Consider the following 14,006-nt stretch of genomic DNA (forward strand, 5'->3'; position numbering starts at 1 on the left):
ACTGAGATATACTCGTAGTGTAAAAGTTTATTTCTAGAAGTAAAGCTCCCTTTTCCTCAGTAACTAGAAAACACCTGTGTGGATATGCCAAGCCCATTACACAGATTATCTAACAAATATTTATCATCTATAATCATACAATGAGCAATGAAGAACAAAGACACTTTCACAATTTCTATCATATTGCTGTCTATCATGGTATTTCTCCCTCGCCCCAATTCAGTTCTCTCTCCTATCCTGTTCTTTGGCCCTTTGAAATGGGGAAATAGGAACAGTTAATCAGACTTTCAAGAAGAAACAGGAAAATAAATAGCACAAAAAGGAAGCGGAATCCTCTTTCCTCCCAGGCCTATGTAGCACCATCTCACAGAAGAGACTGCTGAGCACACTTTCCCTTTCTCAGCTCTTACCTTAATGTATTTATCCCCAAAAAACAATAACTACAGAACAAAAGAAAGGCAAAATTTAAAAATGCAAGGTCTTGGTGTTGAAAAGACAACACTCCAGAGAGTGAGAAATCAGCTTTGGATGCCACTTGTAAAGACCGGACCATTTGGACAGGGTAGTTTCCAGTTATTTTGTCCCTGGGTACCACTAGAGTTATTACACACATAGATTCCACAGAAGTATTATTAAATTTTCAAAATGAAAGTAGCCCAACTTTGTGATTATCACATGGTTTTAATTTGATATCCTATCAAATGAAAGTCTTAAAAAGCAGAGCGAATCTCATACATACCAGGGTCGGGACGGTAAACATCTGAACAGACAGTGCAGTTATCGAGATGCTCCGATCATGATCATCGCTGATATACTCTTTCTGCAGTTGTTTATAATACTGAAAGTGATGGAAGTGAAGAACTGATTGCAAAGCACTACTGAAACCTTCAAATTCTAAATTTTAGTAACTGCCTCAAGTATGACACAGTTTGTAAGGTGATGAGTTAATATCATTCTATTTATCATTATCACAGTTGACAAAAATATAGAGCAAGAAACAGAAGAATACTAAAATATGAATTCAACTACTTGATCTAGTAGAAATAGACTATTAACTTTAAAAACAAAATACACAGGTGAAAATCATGACAGAGTGTAATAGTGCAGTTTACTCTTTCACAAAACAAAACAAACAACAACAACAACAAAAAAAAACACAACAAGAAAAGTCTTCAGGCAATGTTTTACAGTTTCTACTCTAACAGTATAGAACTGGATATATTAAAAGTATTTAGCAACTTATATGAAGCAGGAAGCCAATCTCTCATATTCAATCAACCCTTAAGCAGAGTAAGCTTAATAATTTTTTGTCCACAGTGGTACATTCCAGCTGAAAACCAGTCCTGCTGTATTAGATCAAAGTCAATGCCACACCTACCAGTATCAAGCAACTTTAATATATAAACAGTTATAAACAATTTACCTATTTAATCTTCCTCTCCAGAATCCATAGAGTTTAAGAGGAAACCATGCTGTACAAAAACTGTATTTTATCTAAGTAAGATTAGCTTTTGTATAATAGGATAAAATTTCATTTCAAATCAGATATTCAGTCTATCTAGGCCCAATAATCTGATCTCTAAAATGTTTCGAAAATATTTACATCTTCAGCTATCATCACCTCCAAAGAACAAGACACACATATACTTTTTAATACTTGTTATTGTTTTATGTGCTGTGGGTGTTTGACCTGTATACGTCTGTGTACCCTGTGAGTGTAGAGTGCTGTGGAGGCCAGAAGAGAAGATCAGATCCCCTAGAACTGGAGTGAGCCACCACGTTAGTGCTAGGAATTAAACCCAGGTCCACTGGAAGAACAAGTGCTCTTGAGCCATCTCTCTGGACCCTAAGTGTTAGATTTTAACAATCTGCTTATGAATCCAGAGAAGCATCTTATCCTCATGCGGTCAGTGCCTACAGCTGTCTTTTCTCTCTCTGCTTCCAACTCTAGTTTTGGTTCTACTTCTACCCTTTGTAAGTCTTTTAGAACTGTCTGAAAATTAAAACCAGAAGGAGTTGCCAGGCAATGGTGGCGCACGCCTATTTAATCCCAGCACTCGGGTGGCAGAGGCAGGCGGATCTCTGTGAGTTCAAGGCTAGACAGGATGTCATGGTGAGACCCTGTGTTAAAAGGGTAAGAAGGCTAGAGAGATGGCTCAGTGAAGAGCACTGGCTGCTTTTCCAGAGGACTCAGGTTCCATCTCAGTACCCACAAGGTGGCTCATAACCATCTGTACCTCTAGTTCCACGGGCTTTGACACCCTCTTCTGGCTTCCATGGGCAGCAGGCACACTGTACGCAGACATACAGGTAGGTTAAATACCCATAATACACAAAATAAAAGTAAATAAATCTTCAAAAAAATCAGGAGTCAATAAATATTTATTGTATATTTTTTAATAAGGCAAAGTAAAAAACTCAAAGTCCCTGTTCTGTGTAACCTTGTAATCTTACTTGAATGATAAGCAAAAAGACATAACAATGTAAGGCACATGGAACAGATCAATAAATCAACATAAAAGAGTTTTAATTTCACCTTTGTGTTTCTAAGCTCAGTTAAATATACTGATCTTCTACTTCCTGCCTCTGTCACATGTACCTGTTCCTCTTTCCTGCTATCCCTTAAGCAGTCACTTCTATTCTTGCAGTAATTTTACTATAAGGCAAATAAATGATTGAAAAGGATGAGTGAAAAAAAAAAAGACAAAGAAGAATGAATGTACGTATGAATGTAATAACCTGCCTTTGCTTGGCCTTGGAAAACAGGTTATTTCTCAACTATCTTCTTTAAAATTGCTGTTTCCATTCTACCAACCACCATTTGTGAAAATACTTATGTAATATAAAGTATTTTTAGTGAAGAAATTAATAAAAGAATTATAAATGAGCTTCATATGTATCCCTTTGCTTCCATTACTTCATTTGTAAAAATTATGTTATAATTTACTGATAAATAAACAGCAATTACCTTCACAAATTCCATAGCAAAGAGTTTTTTGTATTCCATCTCCATAAAAAAACTACTGAAGATCAACTCATGAAGGACCTTACGGGCACCTGTGGGTCATTGGGGAACAGAGGGTGAGGGCATCACCAAGACAGACAAATTATTCCAGGCATTAGAAATAGTAGAGGTGGCTTATTTTCATTACAATGCTAATAGCTTCAAAGATGCAATAATATTTAATATCATGAATTAAAAACACAATTTTTAATTCTAAACTTAATTTAAAAACTACCAGTCTTTTGTTTTCTGTACCTCTCCCATCACTTCATCTTACCTTTTATCCTCTCCAAACCTTTTTTTAAAATCACATTTTAAAGGTTTATTTTATTTTTAATTACGTGCATGTGTGCACATGTGTGTCTGGCAGCAAATGTTCACAGGAGATAGAAAAGGAAGTCAGATCTCCTGGAGCTGGAGTTACAGGCAGCTTCGAGCCACCTAAGTTTGGTACTAAGTACCAAGAGCAGTGCCCCTCTCACCCTCCAGGCCACTTCTCCCGCCCTCCTTCCACCATTTTCAACTGAACCTCAGAACTACTCTGTACTGTTCCTTTTCCATACCGTTTACACTCTCGTCCTTTACTTTCTCTTTCTCACTTAGATTTTTACAGTGAAAACACAGCTTTAATAACAGCATTGTTACACGAATCTGATTAAACACTCTTTAACTGGCTCTGTCTAAACGAAAGGCACTATTATTAAAAGACAGTATTCCTGGATTTTAACCAAGAGAAATGAAGTTGGTTAACCTTGCCTTCACATATAACATACAAGGAAGACCTGGGTTCTACGACGAAGCCGTACTCTCCCCCTTGGGTCCTGAAGTACTCTTAAGCGAAGGTCTACTCACCTTTATAAAGCTTTGCGTCCCAAAGCATCAGTCTGCTTATAAAACAGGGGTTTTCAGAGCCAGGTTCTTCTATGAGGCAGGCTTGGCAAAAGATCTGCCTAAAGTCACCTACAAATAAAGGAAGGAAAATGATTTTTCCTTATATGATATTTCTCCTAAAAGTGTTCTTATGTGAAAAGATTAAAATTAACCTTGCTATGTTTGATGCCAAGAATAATCATGTCATCAAAGATTCAAGAGCCAATAAAGGATGTTATTTGATACTATGCATTTGAAAACAAACTTGTAGTATTACAAACTTGAAACATAATCCTGCAAAAATCAATCAAAATGGATACTTGACCAAGGAAGAAGAAATCTCAATGATATTTAAACACTTTTGTAAAACACAATAGTTAATTAGAAATCAGATAAATAGGGTGTATGCTTACTTGAATAGCTCATAATTTTGTTCATCCAGGAGCCAAGGCGCAAAGCGAATTTCTGGTGAGCCATAACCACGGAGTGTAGCACTTCCACGTGGAGTGGGTGCTGAGAGACGTTTTCTGAATGACTCTACAAGTAACAGGAGTGAAAACAAGCATCCAAACTGTGCTTTAAGTAACCACCTATATTTCATAAAAGGAGCCATAATAGCCCGCAAGTTCCAAGTTCCCAGACCTATTTTTACTCATGACACCAACCATGGCAACAATAAAATCACTTGGCTTTTCCACTTAGGCTTCTAGAAATCAATCTACATTTCCTTTTGAAATTCCCTTTGTAGATAATTCAGAAAGTTACCTTTATATCCTCCTTTGCTTCCTGGCAAGCAGCATAAACACCTGCTTTGACAGCCCGGCGACCCTAATTGTAGGTGAAAAGAGAATGGGGTAATGGGATGGTAATCACAATCAGTAAATAACATACTCGATGAGCTGTCAACTATAAATCATTTATTGTCTAGAGGTTTTAAGACACTACAAAGAAATCCAGGTAAGATACTATAAGCATGTAATTCCGAAACCAGGCAGCAGGAAGATCTCAGATTGAAAAGACAACCTGAGTGACATACTGAGACTGGGTCTCAAACAGGGCTAAACCGGGTGGACATGGACACAGTGTTGCACTCCTTTAACCCCAGCACTTGGAAGGCAGAGGCAAGCAGATGTCTATGATTTTGATGCTAACCTGATCTACATGGTGAGATACAGGATAGCTAGAGCTACACAGTGAGATCTTGTCTCAAAAAGAAAAAAAGGGGGAGTGGCCAGGGGTGTGTGTGCACGTGTGCGTGCGTGTGTGCGTGTGTGTGTGTGTGTGTGTGTGTGTGTGCGTGCGTGTGTGCGTGTGTCCAGTGAGGCTGGCACACTCCTCTTAATTCCAGAACTCAGGAAATGGAATCAGAAGGATCAGGAGTTCAAGATCATCCTCAGCTACAAACCAAGTTTAAGGCCAGCTGGGCTATAAGCAACTCTGTCTCAAAACAAAATACCTCCAAGGGCTAAGGCTGTAGTTCAACAAAAGAGCATTTATCTAGCATAGGCAAAAAGTGCCAGATCCTATGCACAGACAGATTTTTTTTTTTAATTTTAAAAAATTTGACAATTTCATATGTACAATAAATTTGGGTCATTTCAACCCCCCTTATCTTCTCTCATCCTCTTCCCTCTCGTGCTAAAACCCTTCTTCCAAACAAATCCTTCCAACTTTTTTGTTTGTTTGTTTGTTTGTTTGTTTGTTTGAGACAGGGTTTCTCTGTGTAGTTTTGGAGTCTGTCCTGGAACTCGTTCTGTAGACCAGGCTGGCCTCGAACTCACAGAGATCCGCCTGGCTCTGTCTTTATCTCCCAAGTGCTGGGATTAAAGTGTTTGCCACCCCCACCCGGTGTCAAATCCTTCCTACTTTTATGTCTTTTTATTTGGTAACTCACTGAGTTTAATTATAGCTGTTTGAATGATCGAGGATAGGGAGTTATTTACTGGATTATGGACAACTTACTAGTGACAATATCACGGGAAAAAATTATAGTCCTTCCCTGAGCAACATTAACTGCCAATAATCCTCAGGGAGGAATGAGGCTCACACTCTCTTCCCCTATCCATGATGCTACACTGACAGATCTAATCCTGTACAGGTAACCAGTTACTGTGAGTTCAAGAGTGTAACAGTTACATCATGCTCAGAAGAAGTTAGCCATCCATTTTAAGTCTATAATGAATCACCTTGCTGTGGATATCGTTCTGTATAAATAAAACACTGATTGGCCAGTGGCCAGGCAGGAAGTATAGGCAGGACAAGAAGAGAGGAGAATTCTGGGAAGTGGAAGGCTGAGTCAGAGAGACACTGCCAGCCGCCGCCATGACAAGCTGCATGTGAAGACGCCAGTAAGCCACGAGCCACATGGCAAGGTATAGATTTATAGAAATGGATTAATTTAAGATATAAGAACAGTTAGCAAGAAGCCTGCCATGGCCATACAGTTTGTAAGCAATATAAGTCTCTGTGTTTACTTGGTTGGGTCTGAGAAGCTGCGGGACTGGCGAGTGACAAAGATTTGTCCTGACAGTGGGCCAGGCAGGAAAACTCTAGCTACATCACCTTTTAAAAAAGCAGTTAATGCCGGGCGGTGGTGGCGCACGCCTTTAATCCCAGCACTCGGGAGGCAGAGGCAGGCGGATCTCTGTGAGTTCGAGGCCAGCCTGGTCTCCAAAGTGAGTTCCAGGAAAGGCGCAAAGCTACACAGAGAAACCCTGTCTTGAAAAACAAAAACAAAAACAAAAAAAAGAAAGAAAAAAAAAAAGCAGTTAACACCTGAATGCCAGAAACGGATGTAAGACACAACATAATTCACACAGTGATCACGAACCTCTTTGTCTATAGCAGTGGTGTGCAACTGTGCCTCTGCAAGCTCACAGTCAAGAGCTCTTTGTAGACTGTATATTACATGATCATATGAGTGGTGTTCATCATTGAAAAGGACACAATAGTATCTTTCATTTTTCTCCCTATTTAAAAAAAAGACACATATTCAGACAGTAAAGCAAACAAAAAAAATGCCACGTATTCTTAAGCAGCACCATGCACTTTTCCTATCTGTAGGGAAATAACACTGTAATAGTGATATGACATGATTTAAATAGTATAGTGCTATAGCTTAAAAAAGATTCCCAGCGAGGAATGCTGGTATACAGGTACTTGAGAGGCTGAGGCACAAAGATTACTTGTGCTCACCAGCTTGAGACAAGACTAGATAACACTCTGTGATCCTTTGTCTCTAAAAACCAAAACAAAATCACTAAGTATTACTTCCTCGATGATTTTTTCTACTACTTTCAGAAGTCTCATCTTATCAGCAGTTTGTCTTTAAATACCACTCTTAACTTTTGCTTGACTTACACACTGGCAAATTGGAACCTTTAGGCAGGCAATGACAGATAACCAGATTTTATTTTTGTCTTTGTCTTCTATTTAAGTGATACTGGACCTGATGCTCTGAGCTGGAGAGATGGCTCAGCAGCTAAGAACAAATACTACTCTTGTAGAGGACCCAAGTTCAGTTCCCACCACCTACATGAGACAACTTAAAATCTTCTATAAAACCCTCTGGTTTCTGTGGGCACAAGGCTGGCATAGGCATGTGCATGGAGCACATACACTCACAAAGTCATACACCTAAATAAAAAGTAAATCTTTAAGTGATGCTGGTATTATAGTTTTATGAGTGGAAAGGTGGGTTTGGTTTTTGTTTTGTTTTGTTTTGTTTTGTTTTTGTATAAAATGCCAGCACTCCCATTTTGGCTCTAGGATCTCAGATAGGCCACTGACCTTAGATTTGCTGAGAGGACAGTGCCTTTTCTACCTCTAGAAAGAGAATAATGTCTACATTTCAGAGTTTGGTGAGGATCTCATGTGATATGTGAAAACAGTGGCTAGAGATCATATACCATCAACTTTAAATCGATACTATGCCTTTCAAAAACCCTATTGACCCTCTAAAAGGAAGACTGTCTTACCCCTCTTACAGTTTGGAAACAGAGGTTCAGGTGGGCTAAAGGGGTGTCTATGGTCACAATACAAGTGAGCAGTGAGAGGGACCAGAAGGCAAATCTGTGAACCCCAAGTCCAATGCTCCCCGCCCACAAATGACATTCAAGCACTGCTGTTTGTGCTGGGAGGTGCTCACATTATATTTATTGCTATAAAATTTCTTTAAAGGTTTCAACTGCTATTATCATCTATTTGAAATTCAAGTACCTACAGATAAACTTTTTCAATACTTTTATTTCCTCAAGAAGTTTATGAACCAACGTTGAGTAAAAAAGTACATTTATGTCACTAAATTTTTTTTCATTAAAATTCTCAATTATGCCGGGCGGTGGTGGCGCACGCCTTTAATCCCAGCACTCGGGAGGCAGAGCCAGGTGGATCTCTGTGAGTTCGAGGCCAGCCTGGGATACCAAGTGAGTCCCAGGAAAGGCGCAAAGCTACACAGAGAAACCCTGTCTCGAAAAACCAAAAAAAAAAAAAAAACTCAATTATTTATCTCTTCTTATATAATAAACTCCTGTGAAAACAAACAATCCCCTCCACAAAAATCTGTATATGGATTTGTGCTGTAGTTCTGTGAAACTCTAAGTACTATACAAGTAGAAATAGTCCCACAAGGCCTGAACTATATTTTCATATCCAGAACTCCTTTTTTATTATTTGTAACAAGGGCTTACCATATAACTGCCTGACCTAGACCTTGTTATGTAGAGCAGGCTGGGCTTGAATTCAGATATCCACCTGCCTCTGCCTCCTTTTTCTATTCAATTAAAAGCAACTGTGTCAGTGCAAGACTTATAGCTGTTAGAAGTTGCTGAGTTTTTATCTAAATACAAGTTAAATCTTTTTTTTTTAAGATGTATTTATTATGTATACAAGTATTCTACCTGCATGTATGCAGGTAGGCCAGAAGAGGGCACCAGATCTAACTACAAATGGTTGTGAGCCACCATAGGGTTGTTGGGAATTGAACTCAGAACCTCTGAAAGAGCAGCCACTGCTCTTAACCTCTGAGTCATCTCTCTAGTCCCTACAAGTTAAATCTTGATGCCTATAATAATCCTAGCATACTATTTCCAAAGCATAAGGGAAAAGGCTATTTTCTCATCTCTCATTAAACTTGTCTTGATCAGGCAAAGAGCTAAATATAAGGGCTAAATGAAGTTCATTCTGAGGTTCTGCTGTTCACAAACGTCTTTGGGAACCCAGACCTTGATCCAGGCCAAAATCAAAACGGGCAACTTACTTACCCACTAGCATTAGCAGCTATAAATAGAACAAACCTTAGAAATGAAACAAGCCCCTGAAAATATTGGCCTTTTTCTCCTTATAGTTTTAAAGTTTCTTTACTCTTCTTTAGCTTAACTCCTGCGTACTATCTAAGAAAGTAGTTCAAGTAAAGATACTTTGAAAATATTCCCGAGAGATAATCTCAAGGTGATAATAAATTTAGGTGAGTCTCTCCCTGTTGAGAAGCCCACACCCACTCTTGCCTTGGGTGTATAAAACTGTTCTACAAAATATTTGTGCTATATCTATTCCAAAAATCGTAATAAATTACAACATAAAGTGAGGAAGAAGGAAGGAAGGAAGGAAGGAAGGAAGGAAGGAAGGAAGGAAGGAAGGGGGGAGGGAGGGAAGGAAGGAGGGAGAGAGGGAGGGAGGGAGGGAGGGCAGGTGGGCAAGCGGGCAGGCAGGCATCATCTTAGGCTATAACTCAACAGCAGAGCATTTGCCTTGTATGTGCAAACCCTAGCATAGGAAGGAAAGACCATAAACATGGATAGCCAACACTGTTTTTGGCAACTTAAAGAACCACCACTAAAGCCACCAGTGGCTTTTGACCACTCCCACCTTATCTGCAGTTCAGGAGGCAGTTCCTTTTCTTCTTCCCATATGGTCATTTCTACAATGTATTTTATCACTGAAGGGAATATTTTCCTGGCTTGAACAATTACCTCTTCATTCAATGGGCAATGCAAGGTCTGTGAGGAAACAACAACAACAAAATATACTGAGATTGTGTCTAAATAAATGGATAAGGAAGATAATGTGAAGTACTTAAAATAATCATTCAGTGAGTTCATTACACTCCACTAGGAACCAACTCAAGTTGTGTTCATACGCTGTTGGTAGCAAATTGGAGTTACAGATGACAGAAAGAAACTCATAGACAGTGGAGTACCTTTTATTCATATTTTCCCCTGTGAATTCTCTTCATTGTCTTTCTGATTAGCTTCATTATGACAATATTATGCAACAACTGGCTATCCTTTATAGCTTATAAGAACTGTTCTCACAATTTATTTCAACCAACTCATAGTTGCTTTGGAAGTGGTCACAGCAAGTATTGATGACAAAGAATAAGAAATGGGGCTGGAAGTGAAGTTCAGTGGTAATCTCTTGCCTATCATGAGCAAAGTTTGATCCTCAGCACCACAAAACAAGACAAGACAAGACAAGAAATAACAACTTAGTCAACCACCAAAGAACAACTGATTTCTGATTTGCCCAGTATGTACAGTAGGACAATGGCAGGAGCAGAAAGTAGAAAGTTGATTGCTGAGGACCGGGAAGAGAGAGACTCAGTGTTTACTGGGTACAGAGATTCAGTATTGTAAGACAAAGGGGAAAAAAAGCTTGAATTCTATTATATAACAATGTGAATATAATTAATATAGCTAAAGTATATTCTAAAGTATGGGTAAGATGGAAAATTGACCAAACCACTTTTCTTTAACACCTACTATGACCTACTACAACTTCTCACCAATGCTTTACAATGTTAGTTTTAATCCCTCCTCAACACATCACCTTTTGTAAATAGTGTGTCCAAAAGTCTTTGTTAAAGAGATAATGTTAATGGTACTAATATCAACATTAGAAGACAAAATTCCTGCTCATCTTTTTCCCCCTCCACATTTTCTTTCAACCATTCATAAAAATGCTCTCAGGTGAAGAGTTGAAAGAAACTCCTCTGCTTCCACCATGCATCAGAAGCTGAGTTCAGCCTGATCTACATAGTAAGTTCCAGGCCAGGCAGGCCACAGAGAGGCCCTGTCTCATAAACAAATAAACAAACAAATGAATGAATAAACCTAGCATTTCCCCCCCACCTACAAATTTTATTGTTTTCTATCATAATGAATTGAACATCTTTTTCTATTACATTTCCTAAAAGGTATTACTTATATGGCCATTAAAAAATATTTGTCAAACATTTTAAATAGAAAAGCAGGCATTTTGTTGTAGCTTGCTTATTTCAATGCACATGGTAGTAAACAGCTGCAATCCCAGACAAACAGTCTCAAAGAACAACAAGCATACAAACAAACAAACAAAACCTAGAAATCTGTACTTTCTCATTCCTTTTGTTGTTTGTTTGTTTGTTTGTTTGTTTTTGAGACAGAGTTTCTCTGTGTAGTTTTGGTGCTTGTCCTGGATCTCACTCTGTAGACCAGGGTGACCTCAACCCACAGAGATCTGCCTGCTTCTGCCTCCCCAGTGCTGGGATTAAAGGCCTGCACCACCACCGCCTAGCCTCCCTTTTGGTTAATTTTCTTGAGGTTTTGGTGTTTTTTTTTTTTCCAGCTTACAATCATAACTACTTCACTTTGTCCTTTGCAATATTTATGTCTTAGCTCAGTCTAATTTTGATCTGATTGGGAGTTCTTCCAGAACAGGGTCAATAGGAGCAACAATGGACTCTCTTATCTTATTTCTGAAACACTGATGCTCCAATATAAAATGTGATTTGCATGGCTTCTGATTTGAGGCCAATATCCCTGAAAGAAATTGAAGATGTTTTCCAAGAGAACATTCTCCAAATGTGCTAAGACACAAGCACCTTCACAGGTGAGTTCCAAGAAGGGGCTTCTTCAGCAATTTAAGAATGGTTGTGTTGCAGACCCAGAGAAACTAGGTAACAAGGAGGGTGCATGGGGGGACACCCAGATCTCCCTGGAAAGAAGGAATATAAGATATTTTGTGAGTGGATTAAGGGTGGGTAGGGATGGTAACATGAGTGATGGGGGCGGGGAGTGCTGAGGGGTACTGTTAGGGGAGACATTTCGGGGTTAGATGGAAAACTGGCGCAAGGGAATCTTCTAGGAGTCTACAGAGAGGACCCCAGCTTAGACTCCTAGCAATAGTGGATAAATAGCCTGAACTGGTCGTCTCCTGTGATCAGATTGGTGCCTGGCCCAACTGTCATCAAAGAGACATCGTCCAGCAACTGATGGAGGCATATGCCAACCAAGACCCACGGCCAAATATTAGGTGGAATTCAGGAATCCTGAGGAGGAGGAGAAAGGAGTGTAGGAACTACAGGGTTCAAGAACACCATGGGAAGGCTTACTTAATCAACTAACCTGAGCTCACAGGGCTAGCAGAGACTGAATGGACAACCAGGGAGCCTGAATGGGACTGACCTAGGCACTATGCATATAGTTTACAGTTTTGTAGCTTGGTCCTCTTATGGGACTCCTAACAGTGGGAACAGGGACTGTCTCCAACTCTTTTACTGGCTTTTGGGACCCTACTCCTCATACTGAATCACCTTGCCCAAACTTAATACATAAAAGGTGCTTAGTCTTATTGCAACTTGATATGCTATGTTTTATTGATACTCACAAGACCTGCCCTTTCCTGGATGGAAGAGGAGGGGATGGGGGAATGGGGAGGGGGTAGGGGAAGGAGGGGAGGATGGTGGGAGGCTATAACTGGGATGTAAATAAATAGATGAATAGTAATAATAAAAGGATGGCTGTATTATAGCCTAACATGCATGAGTTCACCTGCTAATGGTATATTAGGGTTTCAGCATAAAACTATTAATAAGACTGATCTAAAATGTCTATATCTTGTTAGATCTGACATCAGTGTTTTCTGGCTTCCTAGAACAAATGTGCAAAGCTCACTTTCCTTTCACCCATGCTCTGGAACAATTTTTAAGTTTTTACTTCTTTAGTGTTAATCGATTCAATGATTTCTTTTTTTTACATTTTTATCAGCAAAAATTTTACTTTGCTCCATCCTCCCCTCCCTCCGCTTCTCCACCCCCCAATCCCCCCATTCCCTCCTCTTCTATCCAGGAAAGGGCAAGTCTTCTGAGTATCAATAAAACATGGCATATCAAGTTGCAATAAGACTAAGCACCTTCGGCCGGGTGGTGGTGGCGCACGCCTTTAATCCCAGCACTTGGGAGGCAGAGGCAGGCGGATCTCTGTGAGTTCGAGGCCAGCCTGAACTACCAAGTGAGTTCCAGGAAAGGCGCAAAGCTACACAGAGAAACCCTGTCTTGAAAAAAAAAAAAAAAAAAAAAAACAAAAACAAAAGACTAAGCACCTTCTATGTATTAAGTATGGGCAAGGTGATTCAGTATGAGGAGTAGGGTCCCAAAAGCCAGTTCAAAAGCCAGGGACAGGTCCTGATCCCACTGCTAGGAGCCCCACAAACACATCAAGCCATATAACTGTCACCCACATGTAGAGGGTCTAGGTCAGTCCCATTGATACGTATCTTTTAATAAGAAAGAATATGATAACACCACTATTTCATCTAAAAACACTATGACTAAATATCATCTATCATAACATTCAATTTTCCGAATCATTCCTCCTATCTTTTAAAAGGAATTTACTTTTTATTTTCTTTTTTAAAAGATTTATTAGCCAGGCAGTGGTGACGAACTCCTTTAATCCCAGCACTCCTGAGGCAAAGGCAGGTGAATCTCTGAGTTTCAGGTCAGCCTGATTTACAGAGAGAGTTCAAGGACAGCCAGGGCTACACAGAGAAACTCTGTCTTGAAAAACTAGAAAAAAGGAGCCGGGCGGTGGTGGCACACGCCTTTAATCCCAGCACTTGGGAGGCAGAGGCAGGAAGATCTCTGTGAGTTTGAGGCCAGCCTGGGCTACAGAGCAAGTTCCAGGAAAGGCGCAAAGCTACACAGAGAAACCCTGTCTTGAAAAACTAGAAAAAAGGGTTTATTATTTGTTTTTACTGTAAGAGTGTTTTGCCTGCATGTTTGTACAACAAGTGTGCCCTTGGAGGCCAGAAGAGGATGTCAGATCCCCTGAAAGGGGGAGGTGCCATCTGAGTGCTAGGTCCTCTGCAAGAGCAG

General features: G+C 39.7%; 1 protein-coding gene across 1 annotated transcript in view; it reads right to left on the reverse strand.

The window, feature by feature from the left end:
* The window catches only part of Ubr1 (ubiquitin protein ligase E3 component n-recognin 1), a 130,173-nt gene that overhangs the window by 88,356 nt on the left and 27,811 nt on the right, over positions 1-14,006 (reverse strand). Inside the window, exons 5-11 of the mRNA XM_059261226.1 lie at positions 9,740-9,870; positions 6,705-6,843; positions 4,640-4,702; positions 4,288-4,411; positions 3,857-3,964; positions 2,969-3,057; positions 740-838 (exon numbers count right to left, since the gene is read on the reverse strand). Coding sequence (XP_059117209.1) covers positions 740-838; positions 2,969-3,057; positions 3,857-3,964; positions 4,288-4,411; positions 4,640-4,702; positions 6,705-6,843; positions 9,740-9,870 — 753 coding nt within the window. The remainder of the gene's footprint in view (positions 1-739; positions 839-2,968; positions 3,058-3,856; positions 3,965-4,287; positions 4,412-4,639; positions 4,703-6,704; positions 6,844-9,739; positions 9,871-14,006) is intronic.

This window comes from Peromyscus eremicus, chromosome 4 (genome assembly GCF_949786415.1).
Source record: "Peromyscus eremicus chromosome 4, PerEre_H2_v1, whole genome shotgun sequence".
Taxonomy (NCBI): Eukaryota; Metazoa; Chordata; class Mammalia; order Rodentia; family Cricetidae; genus Peromyscus; species Peromyscus eremicus.